Here is a 27,623-nt window from a genome sequence, read left to right on the forward strand (position 1 = left end):
TTGCCGCCCCACGCCCTTTCCTCTTTTGTCCCCAAACCTTCTTTTGGTGACCTGTTTTAGAGGTCTCAGATTTCCTGGGAAACTGAAATTTCCTTTTCGCCTGTTGCCCAAACTTCCTTTTAATGGGAAAGGCTTTCTTTTTGTCAGCCGGCTTCCAGGCCAGGCCCAAATAATAAATCTCCGGTAAGAGGTATGCCACAGAGCTTTATCTTAGACGCACTGTCCCCCTGCCACGTCTTAAGCCACAAGGCTCTCCTTGCTGAATTGGTCAGGGCTGAAGATCTAGCGGACATGCGCACTGATTCGGCCGAGGCGTCTGCCAGATAGGCCACCCCTTTAAGAAGCATGGGAAAAGAAGCAAGGATAGTATCCTTTGCTGTACCGGCTTCGATATGCGCCTTGATTTGAGTGAGCCAGAACTCCATATTGCGGGCCACCATGGTGGCTGCCATGGCGGGTTTGAGATTTGTCTGTGACTCCCAGGATTTTTTCAAAAGGGAATCCATCCTCTTATCCATGGGGTCAGAGAGTACCCCCATATCCTCGAAGGCCAGATCTGTATTTCTGGACACCTGAGAAAATGCTGCGTCTAGTTTTGGAGTTTTATTCCAAACTAAACTATCTTCTCCTGCAAAAGGAAACCTCCTTTTTAGTGCATTAGAGAAAAAAGGTTTCCTCTCCGGGTCTTGCCATTCCTTCTTAATGGCATTGACCAACACGTCATGGACTGGAAAAACTTTATTTTTCTGTTCCTCCAGACCCCTATACATTTGGTCATGTAATGACAAAACTTTCTTTTCCTCCTGGATACCTAGAGTGGTGTGGATGGCATCTAAGAGCTCCTCCACCTCCTCTAGAGAAAGTTTGTACCTTGAGGCTTTTGAGGACTCCCCGTCCAGCCCCTCTGTATCTGATTCTTCCTGGGAATCAGAAATGGCGCTACCCGCTTCTTCCTCAACGTCCTCCGCTAGACCCTCCGGTTTCTCACCACTACTAGGGAGAAAATCCGTGGGATTAGTTGAAACAACCTGCTGTGCTGGTGGGGCACTGCTTTGGGGCTGGGGCAGTTGAAAAGAGGGGAAAAAGAGCTTGAAAGGTACTAGAAAGCTCCTTAACTGACGCCGCCAGATCTGCCCCCTGTTCTGCTGTCTGTTCTCTTAACACATCCCCAATACAACGCTTACAGAGCGGTTTCAACCAGGATTCCCCTAGTGTTGATCTGCACACAGGGCACTTCCTCTTAGAGCCATGGGCTGATTTGCTTGTGGCTTTCTGAAAAGAGAAGCAAACAAAAGACAGCAGCACATTAGCTGGAGCCCACCAGCGATATACACAGGGATCACCAGGAGTGCCCCCCCCAGGACCAACCACCACCAGGGTCCCAGAAACTCCTATCCCCACCGACCACCAGGAAGGGAAAACACCCGTGGAGCTAACAGGGTACAGGCAGGTGAACACCACCCCAGGGTTCCCTTACCTGCGACTGGCTGGTGCTTTCCTTGGATGGAGCTGTCCTCGAGACCTCTGTCTCCGACATTGCTGCTCAGCGGAGCGGTGGTCCGTTGTCTCCCTGTTGCTGACACCTCAGACTGGAGAGACTGCACCAGCCAGAGTGCCTGGTCCGCTTTCCTAGGCCGCGTCCAGAACCGGAAGACGCGGCCTCGTGTAGCTGTCCCGCCCCCAACCGGAACTGACGTCGCCCATCCTCCGGACCAGCGAGCTCCAAGCTGGCTGCAAAGCAGGGGGGGACCTGAGACCGCCCACAGCGCCACCCTAGGCAGAGAAAAAGACGGACCTCCCAGCTTACACTTTCCCCAAAGAGACGCTGAGATGCACATGCGGCGCTGCAGGTAACGACTCACTAGCCGGCCTGAGCGCCAAATTCAAAAGTATAAACTTTTAGGCAGAAGATCCCAACCTTCTAAAAATGCCAAATAAAGCCTCAGCTTCCCCAGCCATCGGCTCCTGGTTCCACAGCGATGTCTCCAAACCGGAGGAAACACCATAACTGAAGGGCCAGTGGGAGGATGAGACATAAATATCTGAGTGAACAAAAAGAAAACAATTACCCCCAGGCCAGACTCCAGTAAAGATATATACATTTTATTAGGTGGTTAAACCAAAATGGGTTGACATTTGTTTACAGAATAATTCTGGATGTTGGATTACAAGAGTCTTCTGGAACAGTCAAAAATTAAAAACATAAAGAAGATAATAGAGTGACACCTGGGACGTACGTCCCGTGTGTGGAACCCAGAAAAAAACACTCTGTAGAGAGCAGTGGAGAATTGCCCGACGCGTTTCTGGTCTGTTGATGGAGCAACAGACCTTCATCAGGGGCCACAGGAGTGTATGGTTACAAGCTTTTTTTCTCTCTAAAAAAATAGAACACACAGCATTATATTATGTCATAACATCAGCTGTATATAAATCCATTTTCTACATTTGTTATTGAGATGCCTCTATTGTAGTATATGTGATCAACATACCGTTTGTAGTAAACAAAGGTTTAGAAAATTGACCCTCAAATTTTGGGTTCTAGATGTCCCCAGAGCCGATTTATAGGGTCCTAGGGGTAGAGAGAAAGGGAGGGATGGCTCCGACTGACCTCAAACACACGGTGTCCTGTAAGAATTTAAAGACACAGAAAAACAGAAGAAAGAAGGAAAAGAAGAGAAAGGAAAAAGGAAGAAAAATAAAAGGGGGGGGGGGAATATATAAAATAAAAATAAATATAAAAAAGGAACAAATAATAAAAAGAATAAAATGAAAAAATAATAGAATATAAAAATAAACAGAAAAAGAGGAAAGAAAAGGAAACAAAACAAACGAAGAAAAAAACAAAAGAAGAAACCACTTTCAAAATAGGAGCTGGTGTATGGTAACTAATCTAATGCATGAGTGCCTTTTCATACTGCTAGTGTTCATAGTATAGATAGAAAGGTCATATTTACCCAGGTATGGGACTTTAAGGGCAAGAGTGCAGCAGGTCAGTGAGTTCACTGAGTCCAATGCGGACGGTCCTCTTAACGGTGCTCGGGGGAATCCCGAGCTGAATATGTATAGGGGAACCTGATGCCAAATGCCTGGAGAGCAGACATATATGAATTAAGGATAAGGCATACATTATAAAAGAGAGGTGCATGCTGGAGTAGAGTCCAGCTAGTTGCAACAAATATAGAGGTGTAAAGTATGAATGGCACTCACCGTGGTTTTAAGTATGTTGTAATACCAGCGTTAGTCCCTTCAGCTCACAGGGTGCTTAGGAGACTAGTCATGAACTGACTATTTATAGGGTTGACAAGACCTGGGCGGGCCGTATTAATCGGCACCTCCCAGTGACATTAATCAAATGGAATGGCCATCTCCTGTGTACATTTGGTGGAGGGGCGGAACAAACTAGTGGGCGGCATAGTACGCCCCTAAATGGGGAGGGATGCCCTCTTCTCTGCATTATTGTGTCCCCATGGTGATGACGCTGGCGTCGTGGGTCACGTGACCCCGCGTCACACCATACCCAGCGGGGAAGCCCTCTTACAAGCCAGGCCATGTCCCCATGGTGATGACGCTGGCGCCAAGGCCACGTGACCCGGCGTGCCGCGTCACACCGCGTACAGCAGGGAAACCCTCTAACGAGCATGGCCACATCCCCCTATTGATGACGCCAGCGCCGAAGGTCACATGACCCGGCGTCCCGCGCTATATTCCACACAGCGGGGAAACCAGTGCTGGTAGCGGTACCCCAGTTCATCGCATGGACAAGCTGTCCAATGATGTTGCGATGAACCAAGTACCTAGCAGCAGGGAGGGTCAGTGCAAGGTACCTCATTAGAAGTAGAAAGTTAAATGTGGGTAACCAGAAGTGAAGTTTGGAATGGTGCACAGCGGTGCCTGCGAAGTGGAAATAATCTGAATAAATAAAAATAAAAAATTAAAATGAGATGAAAATGAATTGGAAAATAAAAATAAAGAAAAAGAAGGAAAAAAGAAAAAATATTAAATGGTAATAAAGATTAAATTAAATTAAATTAAATGAAAATAAATATAGAGAAGGAAAAAAGAGTAATAAAATAAATGAAAGAATACTGAAAGAAAATAATGAAAATATGATAAGGTACAAATGAGAATGAATATAAACCATTAAAATGGAGAAAGGAGGAGGAAGAAAAGAGAGGAGATCGAGATGCAGAGTGAGCAGAAGGAGCCACAACACCCAAATCTTGGCCAAAATTAGAGGTTAACAGTAACGGCCTTTTGATCTTAGAATTTTTTAAGTATGCAAATATTAAATATAAATAAATACATAAGAGAAAATTAAAAGGATTAAAGCGGATGTGCCATGGGGGAAAAAATATTAAAAGCCAGCAGCTACAAATACTGCAGCTGCTGATTTTTTATATTCGGACACTTACCTGTCCTGGAGTCCAGCGCTGATCGCAGCAGAGCAAGAGCGATCGCTCGTCTCTCTGCTGCTCCCCCCGCCATCCACGCTGAGCGCTGCGGCTTCACTGCCCGGTTCCCTACGGCGCATGCGCGAGTCGCGCTGCGCCCGCCGATTGGCTCACACACTGTGTGCTGGGAGCTGAGTGTTCCCAGCACACAACGGGCGACAGACGGGAAGTCAGAAAAACCCGTCTTTCGCCCGTAGCGTGTGGCCGGAAGTGGGTGCAAATACCTGTCTTTAGACAGGTATTTGCACCCCCCTCCCCCTGAAAGGTGTCAAATGTGACACCGGAGGGGGGGGGCGGGTTCCCATCAGCGGGACTCCACTTTAGGGTGGAGAACCGCTTTACGTTTTTTTAGGTCTATCATAAATAGACCACCTGAACAATAGGCATAATGATGGATTAATGCAAGAAGTATCATAATGGATAAATACAGACAAAATATTTTTGTCGAGTTATACTGATATAAACAATTGGCACGACGTTTATTTGATAGGAGGCAGTGATCAGACAGTTAGTACATCATGATTAAATGGTCTATGCAAAAATAGGATAGTAGGAGAAGAGGAAGGGGGAAACGGGACACTTGACGTTTTGTATCCTATAAGTTCGGGTAAAGATAGAAAGGTTAGTATATTAATTAACCCTCCCCCTCCCAGACACCCAATTTGTATCCTTCAAGGAAAGGTCTGTAACTGATGTTATTGTTCAAACCCGGAGGAGAGGTGGCATTCAAGGCCACTATCCAGCGGGTTTCCCGCTGCAGCAGTAATTTGTCCCAGTCCCCCCCTCTCGGGTTCGGGTGTATTCGATCGAGTGCTAGAAAGGTGATTTTAGGAAAAAGCCCCTGGTGCACATCTCTTGTATGTCTTCCGAGAGGGAGGTCAGGATTGGCAGTTTTCATGCTATGCACATGCCTGCTTATTTTTTTTATTTTTTTTTCCAACTTCGTTTTTCCCACATAGAAACAACCGCATGAACAGGTCATGAGGTATACAATTCCAGCGGTACTGCAATTTGCAAAGTGTTTTGGTTTGTACAGTTGACCGTTTGGAAGGTGTACAGTCTTGCAGATATTTTAGTGTTGACATTGCGGGCATCCGCCACAAGTGAAGGTGCCCCAACGCTTGCAAGGATCCCCCCTGAAGGCCCCTGTATATTCACTCGTAACCAATATGTATTTTAAAGACCTAGTTCTTCTGTAGGTGATAAGAGGGCGATCAGACGAATTGGCCCATAATAGGGTCAATTTGAAGGATATGCCAGTTTTTTTCAATGATTTTTTTTAATTGATTTGTACTGTTTGTTATATGTCGTAATTATCCTTGTAAGCGTCCGTGAGTTCTTTTGGTCATGTGATACCTCTTTTTTACGAAAGAGGATGTTCGCTCTGGATTGGCTTTGGGCTCTTTTAAACGCCTTCTTGAGGCATGTTGAGGAATAGCCTCGTTGTAGAAGGCGGTGTTTCCTGAGAGGGGAGGAGCCGGGATCTCTCTAAGGTGGCTGTCCTGAAAGACGATCCAGGGAAAATAACCGCTCAAGACTCATTATGCCTCAGATTATACGTTGGGGTATTTGCTTACCAAAATGGGGTCATTTTGTGGGCAATTCCATTGTCCTGGTGCTCCAGGGCCTTCAAAAGTGTAATAGGTGGTTGAGAAATGAGATGTGCAATTTATGCTCGTAGATCGCCTGATGGTGCTACTTCAATGTTGGGCCTTTGTATGTGACCAAACTGTGTAAAAGTCCCACACATTTGGTATCCTCATACTCAGGAGGAGCAGCAGAATGTATTTTGGGGTGTAATTTGTTGTATGCATATGCTCTGTGAGAAATAACCAGTTAATATGACAATGCTACTTATTTAATACATTGGAATGTCTACTTTCTAAAAAAGGGGTCATTTGGGGGGTATTTGTACTTTTCTGACTTGTTAGCATCTCAAGAAATTAGATGGGCCGTCAGTACTTCAAGTGTGATCAGATTGATCAATTTTACAGGGATTGGCACCATAGTTTTGTAGACTCTAGAACTTTCACAAAGACCAAATAATATGTACACCAATTTGGGTTATTTTTACCAAAGATATGTAGCAGTATACATTTTGGCCAAAATTTATGAAGAAAACTTACTAATTTGCAAAATTTTATGACAAAAACAAAGAGGCAATTTTTTACGAAACTACGGTCTTTTATTTATAGCGCAAAAAATAAAAAACCCACGAGTGATTAAATACCACCAAAAGAAAGCTCTATTTTGTGTGAAAAAAAGGACGCAATTTTTATTTGGGTACAGTGTTGCATGACTTTTCATTCAAAGTGTGAGGGCACCGAAAGCTGAAAATTGGTCTGGGTAAGAAGGGGGTTTAAGTGCACTGTATTGAAGTGGTTAAAGAGCGCCTGTCATTTCAGATCAATCATGGCAGTGCCTGTTACCGGGCATCCACCCACCTCACCTTGTTGTGTCACTGCCGAATCACCAGCTGTCTCATTAAAGTGAATGGGACTGTCGGTGAGTCAACAGCGGGTCAGGGGAGGAGCCGCAGTGGGACAGATGACAGTTGCTCTTTTTAAAAATATTAGTACTTGTACTCTGTCCTAAAAAAAAGTGGTGTCGGGACAACCCTACTTTGTATATCCCTGTATGCTGTGATCATTCAGGTGCTTATCTAATAGATGCTCCCCGCTAAAACCACCACCTGTGGAAGGGACTTCCACATCCTTGCCACTCTTACAGTAAATAACCCTCTACACAGTCTAAGGTTTAACCTCCTTTTATTCTAATCCTAATGAGTGGCCACGTGTCTTGTTAAACTCCATTCCACGGAAAAGTTTTATCCCTATTGTGGGGTCACCAGTATGGTATTTGTAAATTAATATCATATTCCCCCCCCCCCCCCCCCCCTCTCCCCTCGAGCATCTCTTCTTCAGAGAGTATAAGCTCAGTGCTCATAACCTTTCTTCAGAACTTATGTCCTCCAGTTAGCAAACAGAATAGTCATCTGTTAGATGACTAATAGGACCCCCAGGTCCTTTTCCATCCTTTATTCCCCCAGAGGTCGCCCCCCCCCCCCCCCCCCCAAGTGAGTAGATTGCATTCATATTTTTGCCACCCAAATGCATTATTTTAAGTTTTTTTCACATGTAGTTGCCCACCCCATTAATTTGTTCAATTCTTGGATAAGTTATTGCCCTGCTTAGCTTGGTATCACAAGCAAATGCAGAGATTGAACTGTTTACCCCATCCTCCAGGTCGTTTATGAACAAATTAAATAGGATTGGTCCCAGCACAGAACCCTGGGGGACACCAATTTCCACACCTGAACATTCTGAGTACTCCCAAATTTATCACCACCCTCTGAACTCACCTTTGTAGCCAGCTTGCAATCCATGTACTCGCCCTATGGTCCAAGCCAACAGACCTTACTTTGAACAGTAAATGTTCATGGGGAACTGTGTCAAATGCTTTTGCAAAATTCAGATATACAAGTCTACGGGCCTTCCTTTATCTAAATGGCAGCTCACCTCCTCATAGAATGTTAATAGATTGGTTTGGCAAGAACTATTCTTCATGAATCCATGCTGATTACTGCTAATGATACCGTTAAAGTCCCAAGTGCCATGAAGTCCCTAATCAAGGAACTGAGATCTGAGTCATTGTTTTCTGGTCCCTACAAGGGAATTCCTCCAGGGGTTCCACTATTCCTAGTTCAGAAACCCTCAGGAAAGTTCTGTCTCATCCTAAATCTCAAGATGCAAAATTGATCGATGGCATACAGAAGATTTCAGGTGGATTTCATTTTCTCAATCAAAAACCTCCTGAACCAAGGGTGCTGCATGGCATTATTGGATTTGCAGGATGCCTACTGCTGCCAGGTCTCAAAAATAGGTCTCAAAAATATCTGATTGGTATTAAAAGTAGGGGGGAAAAAGTGGTACACCTGCAGTCCAGAGCATTCCCATTTGGCACTTCCCAAGAGTGTTCACAATGGTAATGGCTGAAACATTGGCACCTCTGCGTTTAGAAGGAATCTCTGTGATTCCTTATCTGGACGACCTGTTTTTCGCTCAAACCAAAGAAAAGCTTCAGAAAAACCTGGCCAGAGCTTGCACCCACCTAGCATCTATAGGATGAATCTTAAACCTCCAGACGTCGAATCTGATTCCCTTGCATGAGGTGTTTGGGGGGGGGGGGGGAGTTACTGAATCGACTCTGGAGCAAAAGATTTTTCTTCCAGAAGAAAAAGAGAAAAAGCTGGTTGAAGTAGTGTCGTTGTTGCAGTCCAGTCAACTCCTGTCCATCAGGAAGATCATGTCAGCATTGGGAACCCTGACCTCTTCCATACCTGCAATTCTGTAGGAAAGACTGCACTTCTATTTGCTTGCTCTCCTTGACCTACGAGGTGTGGGCTTGCAGTATTAATTTCAGACGGTGTTTGCCTTCCAGTGCCAAATGTATGACCAGTTTCGGTATCCGGAGCGCATTATGAGTCAGTCTCTGTCTCTGGTTTTCCTTTGGCGCCTTGAGGTGACTGCTTCTGGCAGTATGAGTGAGCCTTTGCTGCTGTTTATCTTCCGGTGGGTGGTGAGGTAGGGTTTGCTTCCGGTATTCTGAGTGTACTGTGATTCTTTCTTTCTTTTTATTGATTTAATTGCTTGGTCTCCCCCCCCCCCCCTTCTTTACTTAAAGCGGGGGTTCACCCTAAAAAAAATCCTAACATTACATTCTGCTCACTACCGACATTGACAGTATGCAGATTTTTTTTTTTTGCTGTACATACCTCCTATAGCCATTTTCTTAGCCGGCTTCCAGGTAGTGAATCCCGCGAGAGTGGGCGTTCCTATGCAGCAGTTAGTTATTGACGTGATGACAAAAACTCCCCCACCCGTCGCATAAGGAGCGTCACAAGTTGCCAAAAGAAGCCAAACGTCGGTGCGCAGGCGCCGTATAGCGCCGACTCGACTTTCGGCTTCTTTCGGCAACTCGTGAGGCTGCTTATGCGACGGGGGGGGGGGGTAGTTTTTGTCATCACGTCAATCGCTAACTGCTGCATAGGAACGCCCACTCCTGTGGGATTCACTATCCGGAAGCCGGCTAAGAAAATGGCTATACGAGGTATGTACAGCAAAAAAAAAAAAAAAATCTGCATACTGTCCATGTCGGCAGTGAGCTGAATGTAATGTTAGAATTTTTTTTTTAGGGTGAACCCCCGCTTTAAGACCCGGACCAAAATGCAGGTAAAGGACCCGGCCAGTTTTTGCGATTTGCAACGTGGCTCCCAAACAAAATTGGCGTAATTTTTTTCCCCCCACAAATAGAGCTTTCTTCTGGTGGTATTTGATCACCTCTGCGGTTTTTATTTTGTGCTAATATTTTTTTTCCTTTTTTGCTATAATAAATATCCCCCAAAAATAAAAAATGTTTTTTTTCCCTCAGTTTAGGCCGATACGTATTCTTCTACCTATTTTTGGTAAAAAAATCGCAATAAGCGTTTATCGATTGGTTTGCGCAAAATTTATAGTGTTTACAAAATAGGGAATAGTTTTATTGCATTTTTAATTTTTATTTATTTTTTTACTACTAATGGCGCTGATCAATGATGATATTTTTTTTATTTATTTTTCGTGACCGCGACATTATGGCGGACACATCAGACAATTTTGACACATTTTTGGGACAATTGTCATTTTCACAGCAAAAAAATGCTATAAAAATGCATTGTTTACTGTGAAAATGACAAGTGCAGTTTGGGAGTTAACCACTAGGGGGCGCTGAAGGGGTTAAGTGTGACCTCATATGTGTTTCTAACTGTAGGGGGGATATATATATCCCTATATAAGGGAACACACGGTCAATGAAAGCGCCACAGTGAAGAACGGGGAAGCTGTGTTTACACACAGCTCTCCTCGTTCTTCAGCTCCGGGGACCGATCGCGGGACTCCAGCGGCGATCGGGTCACGGAGCTTCGGACCGGGTCGCGGGTGTGCGCCTGTGACCCACGGCTGGGCACTTAAAGAGGACGTACATGTACGTGCTTGTGCCATTCTGCCGTCGTATATGTGCAGGAGGCGGTCCTTAAGTGGTTAAAGTATTCCCGGGATACGAATGCCGTTCGTTGTCCGGCCTGAGGAATGTTTGCTGATTGTTCGTTAGTTTTTTTTTTCTTCCGGTTGTTGCGGACCTATGGAACGCACGCAATTTCCGGTTTCCTGTCCAGGTTCACCCTATATAAACAAAAGTGTCACACGTCAACACCACGCCCCTGAAGATCCACATTTGTGACGAAACGTCAGGAGTAAGGGATGTGTGACGTACTGGCACGGACGGAGATGCAGCCACCATCTTGTTGGTAGGAGGTGCTGGACGCTTTCCTTTTTTGCATGTAATCTTTTTATGAAATGTGAGTTTAGTTGGCTTGCACTCAATACATTTTCTAGTGTTTGGATGTCTGCACAATGAGCGTATTTCTTTTGCGCATGTGATTACTGGGCTTCATTCCCTGGAGTGTATGTGTAGCCATACCTTGCTGGGATTAAATTAAAGCATACCTGGTGGGCCATTGAAAGCAAGATCCCTTTTGTATCAGTCTGCTCAATGAATAGGAGGAACTGTGATTATCACCTTTGATTTGCATACCTATTGTGTATACACTGACGGTAAGGCCCCTTTCACGCCAGGGCGGGAGGTGCAGTATTTGGCCACTAGTGGTGTGGTTTTAACCCCCGCTAGTGGCGAAAAAGGGGTTAATACCGCTGGCAATGCGCCTCTGCAGAGGCGCATTGCCGGTGGTATAGCCGCGGTGTCCCATTGTTTTCAATGGGAAGGAGCGGTAAACGCACCGCTCCAATTATGCTGCTGGCAGGACTTTTGGAGCGGTCCCGCCAGCGCATCGCCTCAGTGTGAAAGCACTCGGGCTTTCACATTGAGACTGCAAGGCAGGAGTTTTTCAGGCGGAATTTAGGTGCTATTTTTAGCACTAAACCGCCTGAAAAACTCCTCAGCGTGAAAGGGGTCTAAGTAGGGGTGCAACGGATCAAAAAACTCACGTATCGATCCTCGGATCGGGAGTCGCGGATCGGATCATTTTCGGATCAGTAAAAAAAAATAAAAAAACACAAGACAAACAAGTTTTGTCTTTTTGTTTTTTTTGTTTATTAACACTCTTAAATTACTTGAAATTATATAAAATCGAGTTACAGTGCACAAGGCATAATATCTTCTTTTTAACATAATGAAAAACAACTTAAAGTGCAACATAAAGGCATATCTTCTTCCTTGAAACATGGATAGTGAAAGCCTAATATGTCCACATCAAAGAAGAATAAAAGAAAGAAAGCAAAGCATTCCTGAGCTTATAATTTCAAATTCTTTTTCAAAAAGACAAGGATGTCTACATTCTCTGGGGAGAGTGTGGACCTCTGTGCAGTCACTATGTCCCCTGCTGTTGAGAACACTCTCTCAGAAGGAACTGAAGAGCCTGGCACAGCGAGATAGCATTTGGCAACATAAGGGTATTTACACTCATTGCTTTTCCACCATGTCATCGGATCACCATCCACTGTAATACCGCTTGCTGCCAGCAGATAGGATTCCACCTCCTCTTTGATGTCAGCAGAAGTCTTGTTGTCTTTGCAAAGGTCTCTCCAAAAAGCTCTGCCATCGCCGACTTCTTTTGTGGAGGAGATGATGAGTCCAAGTTTGCTCCTGTTGGCTCTGCAGCTTGAGCTTGACCCTGCAGAGAAAAAAATTGTTGATTAATTAAACCTATTTATTTTCATGTTTTTTATAGACATGAAAATAATAACATTTAATAAAAGCCATTATTGCAAAAAAAAAAAAAATATGTATTTAGATTTAAATTTATCATTTTTAAAGAATATTCTTTATTTACCTCATCAGTCTTTAGTGCCCAGACTGCTCACAATCTCGGTGGTGAGGTCACTGTATGTTCTCTGGCGTAGGGCAGGGTCCATGTGAGACAGGGACTTGAACCTTGGATCCAGGGCAGTAGATCTGTGAAGGTAGTCCTGTAGAGTAGGGGGTGAAGTGTATCTGGGCTGCAGGTCCTCTCTAATGGTCTTGACATCTCGTGTGATGGTGCGGTCTTCCACACCTGGAGCCATGGATTGTAGAATCCTTGTTTTTAGGGGCATGGTCATCGATACAGATGGTGAACTTTCAGTGCTCAGAAGAGATGTTACCATCTTGAGGGGTTGAAGCACCTGGTGGACCTCCTCTGCCACTCTCACATCAGACAGGGTAATGATGTCCTTGACAATTTTCTTTAGGGTCTTGTCAGTCAGTGCAGAGTATATAGCTGCCTGCTGCTCCAGATAACGCTCCAGCATATCATAAGTGGAGTTCCACCTTGTTGGCACATCATTTATGAGCTTGTGTTTAGGCAGCTTTAGCATTTCTTGCTTTGTTTTAAGCACATGGGCAGCTGTTGTGCTTCGGTGGAAGTAGGAAACCACCTTCCTAATCCTCCCAAGGAGGTGGTCCATCCTACTGACAGAAATTCCTTTCTGAGATGCCAAATTTACGACATGTGCAAAGCACCCTATCTGTGGGCCCAGTCCTGCCTCAATCACGGCATTTACTTGGTTTTTGGCATTGTCAGTTGTGACTGGGATATTAGTACTGGGCCTCTTTAGCTTCCATTCGTCCACCGCTTCTGTCAGCACCTGCGCAAGATGAGCGCTTGTGTGACTCTCGTAGAGGGGGCGTGTCTGCAGCACCGGACTTCTTATCTCCCAGTCTGCCGTGATGAAGTGAGCGGTTATTGTTGCATAGCTCTCTGTTCCCCTGGACGTCCACCTGTCTGTCGTGAGCGCAACAGACGATGCTTGGTATAGTTCATCCACAACTTTTTTTCTTCTCCTGTTCATAAAGTTCTGGCACAACCTTTTCGCTGAAGTGGGTGCGCGACGGGATGTTGTAACGTGGCTCAAGCACTTTCAGCATCTGCTTAAAGCCCTCGTTGTGCACAATCGAATATGGCCTCATATCTGCACCTATAAACACGCCGATCGCTTTTGTGATGGCTTTAGCCCGGTCCGATTGTGGAATGAGGGGCTGTTTAAATGCTGCGGTGATGAGCGGTTGCTGAACAGCTTTCTGTTTCACTCCTGTCAGTGGAACACCGGGGTGATGACGCTTCAAATGCGTGGCCATACTTGACGTGTTTCCACTGTCATATGGCTTTCTTGTGCCACAGTGCCTACACGCCGTCACGGTTTTATCCACTATCCTCTTTCCTTCATGATCATATTTCACAGGGAAGCCAAAATGCTCCCATACAGGAGATTTAAAGGACGCGGGGCGTTCAAGCTCCTCCGTTCCTCCACTCGCCATGACCACACTGTGTGTGTGGACTGATTGTCTTATTGCTGAAAATATCTTATTCATGATGTTTTATTTGTCGACGACTGACGACGGTGAGGTGTTAGACCTCGACTTACCTCTTGGAACGACACTTTGTCGACCCAATGGGTAAGAATATAGTCCCTTTCAGGGACTATTCAAGAAATTTTTGTTTGAATGGAGGAAGGAGAATTATTCTCTTCCTTCATTCTGGGTCGTGGATTGACCTTGCACGATGTTATATATTATTGTGCTGTTTCTACTTTTATTTTTATTTTTTTATCTTCTCTTTCTACTTTTCTTTCTCTCACATTTTACTCTTTTTGTCTACCTGCCTGCCAATAAGAATGTTCCAGAAATCGTCGATACGGTTCTTACTGAAATACCTACTTGTAGCTACTTTCGAATCTCATGGCAGGATCACATAATGTTTCTAGACCCCTTAGTGTTGTCACTCACAACACTCAGGGGTTAAACTCCCCTATTAAGAGACGGAAGGCTCTTCAGGTTTATAAATCTCTACGTGTTGATATTGTATTCCTTCAGGAGACCCACTTTCCTAAACGGTACAACCCCTCCTTTTTACATGCTCACTTTCCAGTATTTTACTTAGCTAAAGCTGAAAATAAGACTAAAGGTGTGGCCGTTTTATTCTCTAAGTTTTGTAATTTTAACTTAATCAAGGAATATGGAGACCCAGAAGGTAGGTTTATCTTGTTAAAGGGTACCCTTGATGGGAAGCTATATACATTTGTTTCATATTATGCTCCCAATAGAGGTCAGAAGAGGTTTTTTTCTCAGATGCTCGATATCCTCCGACCATTTATGGAGGGTATCATTATCATGGGGGGGGACTCTAACTTAGCATTCAGCGTTGGACTTGATAAATCTAAACCGAACGCCGACAAAGTCATCAGACCGACTAAGGCTAGTTTGCAAGTAGCTCGTATTTTACATCAATCTAGGTTAACTGACATATGGAGGGAATTGAATCCTAAGATTAAAGACTATACTCACTTTTCTAACCCTCATCGTTCATATTCTCGTATAGATCATATATTGATTTCTAATCATGTCCCGGCCGCCATTAAATCCAATATAATAGATGTTCCATGGTCGGATCACGCCATGGTTCTTCTGTCATTGCGGAAAGAGGATACATCTCCTAAAGTGTCTCACTGAACACTTAATCGGTCGATTTTAAAAGATCCTGTCTTAGTGACGGAAATTGAACGATCCATACGAGAATATTTTGACTTAAATGACATTGAAGATGTTTCCCCCGAAACTCTGTGGGCTGCCCATAAGGTTACTGTTAGGGGCAAATTAATACAAATTGCAGCCAAACTCAAAAAACAAAAGCTACTGGATATAAAAGAATTGGAAAAGACGTATTTGGATTTATGTAGAAAACATAAATCGGACCCCTTTAACTTCCCTACTCAAACACTCGATGCTGCTAGATCCGCTTTAAACTTAGCACTTACTGCGAAATCAGGGGAGGACATGAAATGGACTGGAGCAAAATTTTATACATTTAAAGATAAAATTGGTCCAATGCTGGCACGCAAATTGTCACCTAGATTAAAATTAAGGACACTTCCTAAAATAAAAATGGAAGATGGATCATTCACTCTAAATCCTAGGCGGATAATGAAGGTCTTCCATGACTTCTATTCCACTCTATATGCTTTCAATGATAATTCTACGTCAGAAAAGATGGATAAATTTCTTGATAATTTGACTCTCCCCAAATTGAATGGAATACATAGAGATATTATGGAGACCCCCATATCTACTGAAGAAGTATTGTCAGTAATCAAAAGCTTACCTCTAGATAAAGCCCCGGGTCCTGATGGGTTTTCAAGTTCCTATTACAAAACTTATTCTAATACTTTGACACCTTACCTGGTAAAAAATTTTAACCACGTAACTGAGGGTACTCCTATGGATAAACAACTCAATTTAGCTTATATATCGGTAATCCCTAAGCCGGAGAAAGATCATAGTAGTGTAGAAAATTATAGACCAATTTCTCTTATCAATAATGATCTCAAGATACTTACTAAGATAATGGCCAATAGGATGTCTTCTTTCATTGGTCGGTATATTGGTAAAGATCAAGTTGGTTTTATTACTGGTAGACAAGGTCCGGATCAGATTAGGAGAGCTGTTGATCTGATCACTATACTGAACTCAGGGTGGACTGGTGAAAGTAATCAAAAAGGTATGCTTCTTTCCATTGATCTTCAGAAAGCCTTTGATTTCGGTTTCTTGGCCATTTATGTTCACGATAATGAGGCGTTGGGGATTTGGCACTAAATTTTTGGGTGTCTTGTCTTCACTTTACTCTTCTCCTGAGGCCAAGATACGCTTACAGGGTATTTTTTCGGAGTCTATTGGAATCCATAGGGGCACCAGGCAGGGATGCCCTCTATCTCCCCTAATATTTGCAATTGTTATTGAGTCCCTGGCTATAGCTATTCGTGATAACTCAACGGTCAAGGGAGTTTGCTGTGCCAAGAAAGAACATAAATGCGCCTTATTTTAGACGACCTTTTGCTTTTTATCACTACCCCTGAAACCTCTCTTCCTGCAATTTATTCTATCCTAGATGAATTCTCTGCGGTTTCAGGTCTGGCCGTGAATATAGTCAAATCTAGGGCTCTCAATATATCACTTTCCGATTCCACAGTTTCCCTATTGAAAAGCAGATATGGATTCAAGTGGGACACTTCTTATATCAAATACCTAGGTATTAACTTAACCCCAAATATTCAAGATTTGTATTCGGCCAATTATCCCCCTATGTTTAGGAAACTTGAAAAGGATTTAAATGACTGGAGCACTCAAGATATTGGCTGGATTGGCAGAATTAATTCTGTCAAGATGACTCTTCTTCCTAAACTTTTGTATCTTTTTCGATCATTACCTATACCGATAAAAGAGTCATCTGAAGTCTTTTCAAGGTAAGATTACCAAATTTATTTGGAACAGGAAGGGTCCACGCCTACCATCCCGTACTCTTTTTAGTTTACCTGATCAAGGTGGTCTGGGGGTTCCGAATTTACTATGGTATTATCAATCAGCTAGATTGGCGCAATTATCGGAAATTTATCTCAAACATGACCGTCCTGATTGGATCGACATAGAAGAACAAGCATCCCCGACTCTTACGATAGAGAATTTATTATGGAATTCCACTAAAAATAGGCCTCCTATTTTATCGCCGACTTTATCTCAAGCTTTGGTTTTATGGGATTCACTTAAAAACAATCCTTCGCTAATCTCTAAAGGCCGACCTTTATCGAATGTATTTCGCAACCCATCTTTTATTTATAATATTGACATTGATTCCTTCAAATGGTGGCATGATAAGGGGTTGTACCGTATAGGACGCTTTTTCTCACGTTTGGGCCCTCTTCCTAAACAACATTTTATAGATAATTTTGATCTTCCTCCTTCAGAAGGAATGAGGTTTTCGCAAATACATGACCATGCTAAAAGCCTATGGAATAGTGATTCGATTTCTGGTATTTTAACACCTTATGAAAGTAAATGCGACCAGACTTTGATCAGAAAAGGTTATATTTCAGTTATTTATAAATCGCTTGCTACTAGTGACACCAAATTATCTCATATGCTGGCTTGGGAGAGAGAAATCCAGATGGGATGGGATTTGACAGACTGGTATAATAATTATCGCAGGTCAATTAAAGGCTTCATGAGTGTGTCTCTTATAGAAGCTAATATAAAAATTTATACTAGATGGTATCTAGTCCCTCTTAAATTGGTCTCAATGTATCCATCTTCTTCACCACTATGCTTTAGAAATTGCCAGGGATTAGGATCTATGATACATATATGGTGGGAGTGTCCCAGAATACGGGGTTACTGGAATAAGGTGTTTAATATTATCAGACGAGTCACGGGCTGTAGCTTACATCAGTCACCTACTATAGCGTTACTTAATGGAATGTTACCTCAGATTTCAAAGGTTACCAGACAACTCATCCTATTCATTTTGACAGGTGCTAGAATCACTATCGCGGCGGCATGGAAGAAGCCGACTGTTTCTATCTTATACATGAAGAGAAAGGTTACATGGATCATGGAACAGGAAAAGAGGATCTGTTCCATGTTGGATAATTCTATTCTTTTTCATGAAATATGGGAACCTTGGTTGAAATACATGGGAATATCTTTTACCCCTTGAATTTAAAAATTATTCATGCAAATTCAAATTGGGATCGACCATTGGCAGGCAGGTTGCCAATTTCTCTTACTCTTCTTGTTTCCTTCTTTTACTTCTTCTTTTCTTTTTTTTTTTTTATTAACTTCTTTCTTTTTTATCTGTGAGGATGTTGTCCTTTGTTTAATACATCCTTATTCCAATCTACTTTGAAAGGATATGTTTATATATACATGGTTGTAGTATTCCCTCATTTATCTCGGGAATTTAAGTTAGGTAAGGGTTTTCTATGTGTGTTTTCAGATACCAGTTTGATCCAAATTGATATAGAGATGCTGATTAGATTGGCTGGATGGCTCTACCTCTCAGACACAGGTTGATCCCGTTAGGGGTGTTTGAGAGGTGGAAATATTCTAGGCATCTACCATTTCAGTACATTCATAATTTTAATCTGGTTTATATGATATACCTTTTTTATATTGGATGATATTAAGGATTCATCAATCCCTTGGTATATGTGATCATTTTTTATCTTTTTTCCATGAATCGTTATTTTTGATAATTTTTGTTATTTACCCTTTTTACTATGATATCGAGCCTATGTCCTTATTGGAGGTTGAGACAAAGGAAGACAGATAGGGATTATATAATATGAAATGTGCTTTGTCGATAGTATATGTATCAATGTTATATATTCCTCTATTTTGTTTGATTGTATCTTCGTTTATTGAAAATAAACTAAATTTGAGTGGACCGATTCCTTGCTCAAAGTAGAGGCAGGATGTGGAGGTGCTTTGGTAGCCTGGAGGACGGGACACTGGGCAGTCAGTCGCCCGACTCGCCAGTCAGGGAAGGCAGGGGAGCTCACCTGGGGAAAAAAGGAAAGAAACTGCGCTAAGAGTCGACGTAAGACCTAGAACTAGAAGCAATCTTGTGCAGTCGGCGGCGGTCCACAAAAATTACCTAAAACTCAGTGGAAGCAGCAATCCTCCTACAAAACCCCAACAGTGAATAAAATATAGAAAAAAATAGGATTGCGCTAAACGTAATATTACAATAGTGAACGACCGACGTAAACTCATGAATTGACAAGAACATAAATATAAAAAATAATTAGAAAAAAAACTATGGATAATCTAAAAGTCAATTTGGATAAACGTGCAAAACGCCTGCCCGCAATTAATTGAATTTGCATAAACTTATGAAAATTCCACATCATATAGTCCCCACTGTAATATCCACAATCTCCCCCACTACTGTAATCCCCACTGTAAAAATGCCCCACCTCACTGCAACATCCGCCATTGCCCCCATCTCACTATAACATACCTCATCCACCATTGCCGCCGCCTCACTGTAACATCATCCACCATTGCCGCCTCACTTTAACATCATCCACCATTGCCCCCACCTCACTGCAACATCCATCCACCATTGCTCCCACCTCACTGCAACATCTACCATTGCCCCCGCCCCACCTCACTGTAACATCCAGTCATCCACCATTTCCCCCCACTCAGAGTCATCACTGTAATGTCCACCATTGCCCCCCACTGTAGTCAGTGTCACTGTAATGTCCACCATTGCCCCCCACTGTAGTCAGTGTCACTGTAATGTCCACCATTGTCCCCCACTCGCCATCATCACCATCACTGTTCCAGTCCAACATTACCCCCACACTAGTAAAACAGTAACACTGTAATTGCCATTTTTCCTACTGTAATAATAGGCTTACTATTACAGTGGGAAAAATGGCAATTACAGTGTTACTGTTTTACTAGTGTGGGGGCAATGTTGGCTATTATTAATAGCCATAGCCAACATTGCCCCCACACTAGTAAAACAGTAACACTGTAATTGCCATTTTTGCCACTGTAATATAATGTTCATAGCCAAGATTGCCCCCACACTAAACACTGCAGTAACACTTGTATAGCCATTTTTCAGATAGCCAACTCACTGTACTGAATTACTGATGTACTGTACTCGTCCGTCTCGCTGTACTGTAATGTACACAGCGCGCTCTTTCAGAATAGAGAAGATTCACGAGCAGAGGGAGGGGTGATGACGTCAGCGCGCACCGCCGCCGAGTGTACCAAGATGGCCGACCGCTCCGGAGCTAGGCCGAAGCCGCGGTCTTTCCTAAGGCCGTGGCGGCGGTGCGTTCCGCGGATCGCATGCTGTGCCGATCCGAACAGGTCGACCCGTTCGGATCGCGGATCGGGCACGATCCGTTGCACCCCTAGGTCTAAGGCATGGGTCTTCAAACTACGGCCCTCCAGTTGTTCAGGAACTACAATTCCCATCATGCCTAGTCATGTCTGTGAATGTCAGTGTGTTACAATGACTCATGGGATGTGTAGTTCTACAACAGCTGGAGTGCTGTAGTTTGAGCATCCCTGGTCTAAGGGTTAGTTAAATTGGGTGTTGGTGCGTATATATTATGCTTACACATCTATAAAGTGACATAAATGTCCTCTATGGTAAATATTGACACCTCCTAAAAGTAAGTGAACAGTGTCCAAGGTGAAAACGTGTAGTGACTATGTTAAATATTAACAAAAAAAGTCCTGGGTGAAACAGTGATCCAAGGTAGCAAAAGTTTCAATGTAGAAAATAGTCCTCTGTGTGAAAAAGATGCCTGAAAACACCGCCACCAAAATGAAGAGGAGGCTTACCAGAGATCTCGGACTCAGAAAGGCATATGCCGTCCAAGTTGAGAAAGGCTGAATCGTCAGTTGACCCGATAAGTGCAGCTTGCCCTGAATCCAAAGTGGTCATTCAGCATCAATCAGAGCTTCAGTAGGTATATTCATATAAAAGCAGAGGTCTGGTACCAACCTATCATGCAAAAAAATTCCCATAGCATGATACTGTATTGGAAAGGTAGTATTTTAATAAAAAATTATAAAATGAACATTCACATATGATCATAAATGTGTGTATCAATGGGAAAATACAGGTACTTGAGCGATGTGTGTAAGTGGGTCCACCTGACTAGTTTCGACTTATAAGCCGTCATCTGGGGTATGGTCTCCCCTCCCACACACACACACACACACACCCCGCTTGTATAGATCTAATGACCCCAGATTCAATAATCATGGCACCAGAAACGCATACAGCGTTGCGTCACTTCTGGTTCTTAGGACTGGAAGTCTGTACCGCAGAGTTTCTCAAATTTACAGTTTTAATAGTCAGAGGTCATTAGTAATGTTAAGATAAAAGAAAGGTCCAGACGCATATAAATTATAAGTTTGTGCTGCGCAAGCAGCACTAAACCCGTCATATACCCAAGCCTCGCTTTGAAATCAAAGCCGCATGACGTCCCATCTGCCTGCGTGTCATTCCCGCCCTTACGTGCAAGGCCACAACTTCCACCACCAGGCCTCACTGTGAAAGCAAGGCTCAAATGTGAAGTGACTAAGCCAAGCCTCTATCTGAGTACAAGGCATCATCTTCACTGTATATTAAAGCTTAACAGCTGCAACGCGTGTCATGGTATTGAACACACCCTACTGGGCGGGGCTGTATTGCTCTATAATACTAGTGCCATAGACGATTAGACCTACTGTACACTTAAATCTCGTCATCCTAGCCTCATTATGTTTTTAATTGTACTTATTTTATATTTAGCCCACTTCCTTGCTAGTATTATAGCGCAGTACAGCCCCGCCCAGTAGGATGTGTTCAATACCATGACACGCGTTGCACCTGTTAAGCTTTAATATACAGTGAAGATGATGCCACGTACTCGGATGGAGGCTTGGCTTAGTCACATTTGAGCCTTGCTTTCTGTTAGATTTTGAATTTATTACTATTTTAAGTGATAAAAGTTTCTGACATCTCTATTGAAAACATGTTAATTTTGAAGGTTGATGAAGAAAGAGGTAATCTGTTGTAGGTTACATCTATTCTTGAAGTTCTACGTCAAGACAATGGGTGGAGTTAGATTACTTAATATACACAAGTGGGTGTTACTTTTGTGACAGTAACATCATCTCCTTCCTTGGAGCTATTCTAAATGTAAATTATGCTTAGCTTGGCTTTAAGAACAGTATAAGAATCCATGTGGTTGGAGTAGCTACCCACCCACCCAGCAGAAAGATGTACCATCATATCATTCCTCCTTCTGAAGCAACCATCTTACCATGTGTTACCAGCTGTCATTATGTAAGCATTGTCTTTTGCTTGTCTATCTTGAAGAATAAACTTCGTACTTTTTAAGGAAGCCTAAGTCTTGTATATTGGGAACGAAACGCCTGGAAGAAGAGACTATTGACATAACACATGACACGTGTCAAAAATGTCCCCTCTCCCACATTGTTCACTTTCACAGTGAGGCCTGGTTGTGGCCTTGCACGTAAGGGCGCAAATGACGTGCAGGCGGATGTGACGTCATGTGGCTTTGTTTTCATAGCGAGGCTTGGGTATACGACGGGTTTAGTTCTGCTTGCGCAGGTCGCAATCGGCACAAACTTTTATTTATGTGTCTGGACCTTTCTTTTTATTTTAACATTACTAATGACCTCTGACTATTAAACTGTCAATTTGAGAAACTCTGCGGTATGGACTTCCGGTCCTAAGAACCAGAAGTGACGCAACGCCATATCCGTTTCCGGGGTCATTGGATCTATACAAGCTGTGTGTGTTTATTAAAATGCTACCTTTCCAATATGGTATCACGCTATGGGAAATTTTTCATTTTATTTTGCATGATATGTTGGTACCGGACCTCTGCTTTTTATGATATACCTCCTGTAAGTCTTACTTGAGGTTTTTTATTTAACACATTTGTGAAATTCTCAGGTGTGAATGCAGCTGTGCATCAGAAAAAAATGCATCAAAATGTGTTTATTTACCTGACATCTATGATCTACTAATGACTTTTTTTTTTTTTTTTTTTTTTTCAGAAACTCCTACGGATGAGAGTGAAGTTGAGGACAGCGATGTAATAGCGTTAACAGATGAAAACTTTGATAGTTTTGTTGCCGATAAAGACACGGTTCTTTTGGAATTTTATGCTCCCTGGTAAGTAGGTTTTTCATTGGCATACAAAGCAGGGATATACCTAAGGGCTAACCAACACTTTTAGCATACCAAAGACAACCATTTAAAAGTGGGACTAAAGGGAAAATATTAAATTGTAACCGGCAGACTTTTTTTTGCAGAAGGGGCATACATATTTACGAAAGGCAAATCCACTTTGCATTGGAAGATCTGAAATGAGGGGAAGCTCTGCTGATTGTATCATCCAACCATGTGCAAGTTAAAATGCTGTTTTTTAATTTCCTTGCATGTCCCCCTCAGATCTACAGCGACTGCACTTAAAGCGCACTTTCAAGTGCATGTGTGCAAAGTTGATTTGCCTTTTGTAAATTACCCCCACAGTGCCTTCTGCAATAAAAATGCACTTGCTTGCCTGTTTGTCCCCATTAGAATGTACACTGAGCTTTGCCTGTTGGGACTACAACACTCCTGCGAAGTGACGTCATCCTGCGCCAGGCTCTCTCCCTCTCCAAGATGTAGCTTCATCAACGCGTAAGCTTGAGGCAGGCGCATGACGTTATGTGCAAATCGCTGTAGAGAATGTACCCAAACTTTTATCTGCTCACTGCCTGATCCTGTCTTAAAGCTATATGCCAATTTGAGTTAGTACAATATTGCTGTATAGTTTAATAACGCATTTTATAGAAAAAAACTAGTTTTGAGGGAGGAGTGGTGCATTATTGACCAAAGGGAGGGAAACCTCCTAGATTATTGGAAGGATTTCATACATCTGGCATTCTTAATGAGTAACTAAACTTGTGTTGATAAAAATATATATAATAAAAAAATTTTAAGCCTTCAAATCTAAGCTGCCTATAGTTCCCGTGTGTGTGGGTTTTTTTTTTTTTTTTTGTCTAGATAGTCTGTTTTTAGAAATCGGGTAAGGTTTTTAACTTTGGGTGGGATACACATATTATATATATATATATATATATATATATATATATATATATATATATATATATATATATATATATATATATATATATATCACACACACACATACATTTTTTTGTTTAGACTGTCTTCCAATGTTTTGTAAAGGCATATTCTTGTGCAGGGGTAGGCAACCTTATAGAGGTGGAGATCTACCTGAACAACATGGGAGAAGTCCAACATCACCGGACACAGTGTCACCTCCTCGCACCCGATTCAAACATCTACTGTGTCACAATTGCGTGCACTGCAATCATGGTTTTAAATTAGGTGTGGCTGAGGCAGCAGCCAAAGTAGTACACATGCTTCAGTAGGAATTAAGCACCTCTGTTGCTTTTGGTGGGTGCTATTGCCTGCCAATCTTCACCATTCAAGTAAATGGGGACACTCTACAAGCTCCCAAAACTGCAAGCTTCTGTTGGGTCCAAGGGGTTAAGTGGGTTATGCTTGGCAGGTGCTATATCCAAAAACCATGATGGAGTGTATTACCCCTTCTGCAACACTTGTACACCCCTGACCACTGCAGCTAAAAGGAAGTGTGGTATAAACACCCCCCCCCCAACTGAACATGTAAATTAACCCTTAATGTTCTGAGTTCCCTATAATGTTGCTGGGTTAGCTGAGCTTTGCCATAGACTTCTTCTATTATATCCTGCAAGTTTGGTGCACTTGAAGCGCACCAAAACTTCTGCATTCAGTATGGGATAGGAGCCAGTGCTTGTTGACCATATTTTCAAAATAATAATAATTTTCAAACGAAGGTGCACAAAGATAGGGGCCCACAGTGCACTTCTCGGCGCCAAAGAGAATAAATTAACTGTCAGACTCCACTAATGAGAAAAAATCATACAGCAAATCAAATGAATAAATACTGAAATTATATTAAGATGAATATATAGCAGCAGCTGTTTAAAAATAAATGAGAGAAATCATCTATTAAAACATAAAAAAAAATGTATCAAACACATAGAACCAAAGTCCAATTGATAAAACAGTGCTATTATTGGATTAAGTCCAACTCCACATAAGATAATAAATAAAGTCCAAAGGAAGAATCACAGTTACAAAGTGATAAGTGCTTCTAGGATAGGCTTTGTAGTGCACCCTACACCAGTTCCCAGTCTTCACCGCATAAGTGGGTCACACTCCCCCTCTGGGGTTCACACTCACCAAAAGGTATATTAACCAGAGGCTTGAATACAGAATCCTCTTAATTAGCCTTAGATCATCACTCTAAGATCAGCAAGGGTTAATTTCATTCAGGGCATATACAAAACACAAAGGCACTAAAATAGTGTAATCCTGCTTTAATAAATGTACCCCATGTAACAACCCCGCTTCCAGTATACGTACAATATAAACACTTGTAAAGAATGAAAAGTGTTCACCGCTGTCCTCCGTGTGCTAGAAGAACTGTGCTGAAGAGACCTTTTGTGGTTACGGTGTAGTCGGCGGTGGAACACACTTCTCTTCCTTCCTGGTTACGCCGTCATAGCCACGCCCTGATGCGTTTCGTCACTTCCGACTTCCACAGAGGGCGTTGCTACTCGGCGTCATCACAGTCCATTTATTATCCCTCCTCCAGGCCATTGGATAGGACAACACTGCCTGCCCGATCCCAATTGGTGCATTATGGAGCAGAAGCTAAACAGGTCGTCGGCTGTGTCAAGTCACTGGGACATTTAAAAAAAACACTGTAAAGACTGCACATAAATAAATAACACCGTAAGACCGCAGAGTGTGACACACGATCGTAATCCAATCATGTCTATCTGACAAAAACTGCATTTTATATAATTATAGGAAGCGCTATAAACTGACTGATTAAACATTGTATTTAGTTTCAGCCAGTTAAAAACCGCTCATGTCAGGAAGACACTCACCAATATACATAAACAAATGTGAAATCAGAAAAGAGGGAATTTTCATGTATCCTCACATGTAGTGGGCATGTGGATACATATGAGTATTACGTGTGCCGCGTCCTAAATAGATTCAAACAAGGAAATTGCCTAGGGGCAAGTCATGGACTTTAAGGGCACTATAGTCTGGTACAGATAGTCAAGAGAAAAAGGGGAATTTTTCTAAAAAAATATTTATTACAAAGATAGTATACATGTATAAAAAGATCTCGGTACACTAAGGATCATACAATAACAAACTACACAGCGTTGAAATAGTCATTCAAGACCACCAGGAAATAGTAAACGAACATAACCAAATAATAAAGAAACATTGATGGAGGTATAGCCTCCGACCGATTTTGTAAATTATATATATCCTGGATAGGAACCATAGACTTGATGTCTGGACGATGGTAGGTACAACTGGCTCTCGGGAGGCTTGCGGATCATTCACGTGAATTCCGTCTGCTCGGTAGTGGCCGTTTGGCTCTTTATTGGGAATCGGTTCCTCATTGCTAAGGGTGTTAAACATTGCTGCTTTATATGCATGTCAATGCGGAAGCTTTAATCCACCTCATTACTGCAGCGGCATATGTAATGTTATACCTATGATAGATACTACCATCTTCATTTATAAAAAAATGTTTTCCATATGGATTGTGAATGCTTGATTCTAGCAGCATTTAACCCTTGGATGGTTAACTCCCTAAGAGTACAGATTTTCTGGCATTTTTGCCCATGTTCAAAAAAAATTATTTTAGCATACCTTAATAAAAGGCCTTAAGCGCCAATTATAGCACAAAACATGTCAGGCCACGGCGTTGTACCTACCATCGTCCAGACATCAAGTCTATGGATCTTCGGTTCCTTTCGAGGATATATATAATTTACAATCGGTCGGAGGCTATACCTCTATCAATGTTTCTTTATTATTTACATTGATTTGGTTATGTTTGTTTACAATTTCCTGGTGGTCTTGAATGACTATTTCAATGCTGTGTAGTTTGTTATTGTATGATCCTTAGTGTACTGAGAGCTTTTTATACATGTATACTATCTTTGTTATAAATATTTTTTAGAAAAATTCCCCTTTTTCTCTTGACTATCTGTACCAGACTATAGTGCCCTTAAAGTCCATGACTTGCCCCTAGGTCATTTCCTTGTTTGATGCTTTTATTCCACATTTCAATCTCAGGAGTAGATCAAACAAATTATGTAAACCTTATATCAATGCAAATTGGCAGCAACGGTCAAAGGCTTAATAAAGATAGAAAAATCCATATTAAAAATAACCAGACCGTGATTTGACCTATACAACAGATAATAAAATTATATTGTATAGGGAAAAAAATGAAGCCATAAGATAAACAAAACTAATATATATTAAAAAGATGAGAGAGGCCTGTAATTGTCGTCGTAGGTATACCTCAACTATGAGAGACAAAATGTGGAAACGAATCCAGACAATCACATTGTCTGTCTGATTTGGAAAGAATTTATTTGCAAATTATGGTGGAGAATAAGTATTTGGTCACCTACAAACAAGCAAGATTTCTGGCCCTCTTTTAAGAGGCTCCTCTGTCCTCCACTCATTACCTGTATAAGACCTCTTTCACATTGAGGCGTGGAGCCGCGGTGGCGGTATAGACGCGCTATTTGTATCGCGGCTATACCGTCCGTATTTACCGCGATATTCGGGCGCTAGCGGTGAGGTTTTAACCTCCGCTAGCGGCC

General features: G+C 42.3%; 1 protein-coding gene across 1 annotated transcript in view; it reads left to right on the plus strand.

Moving 5' to 3' along the window:
• PDIA4 (protein disulfide isomerase family A member 4) overlaps positions 1-27,623 on the plus strand; it is a 136,435-nt gene that overhangs the window by 10,961 nt on the left and 97,851 nt on the right. The window contains exon 2 of the mRNA XM_040353395.1: positions 22,914-23,031. Coding sequence (XP_040209329.1) covers positions 22,914-23,031 — 118 coding nt within the window. The remainder of the gene's footprint in view (positions 1-22,913; positions 23,032-27,623) is intronic.

This window comes from Rana temporaria, chromosome 5 (genome assembly GCF_905171775.1).
Source record: "Rana temporaria chromosome 5, aRanTem1.1, whole genome shotgun sequence".
NCBI lineage: Eukaryota > Metazoa > Chordata > Amphibia > Anura > Ranidae > Rana > Rana temporaria.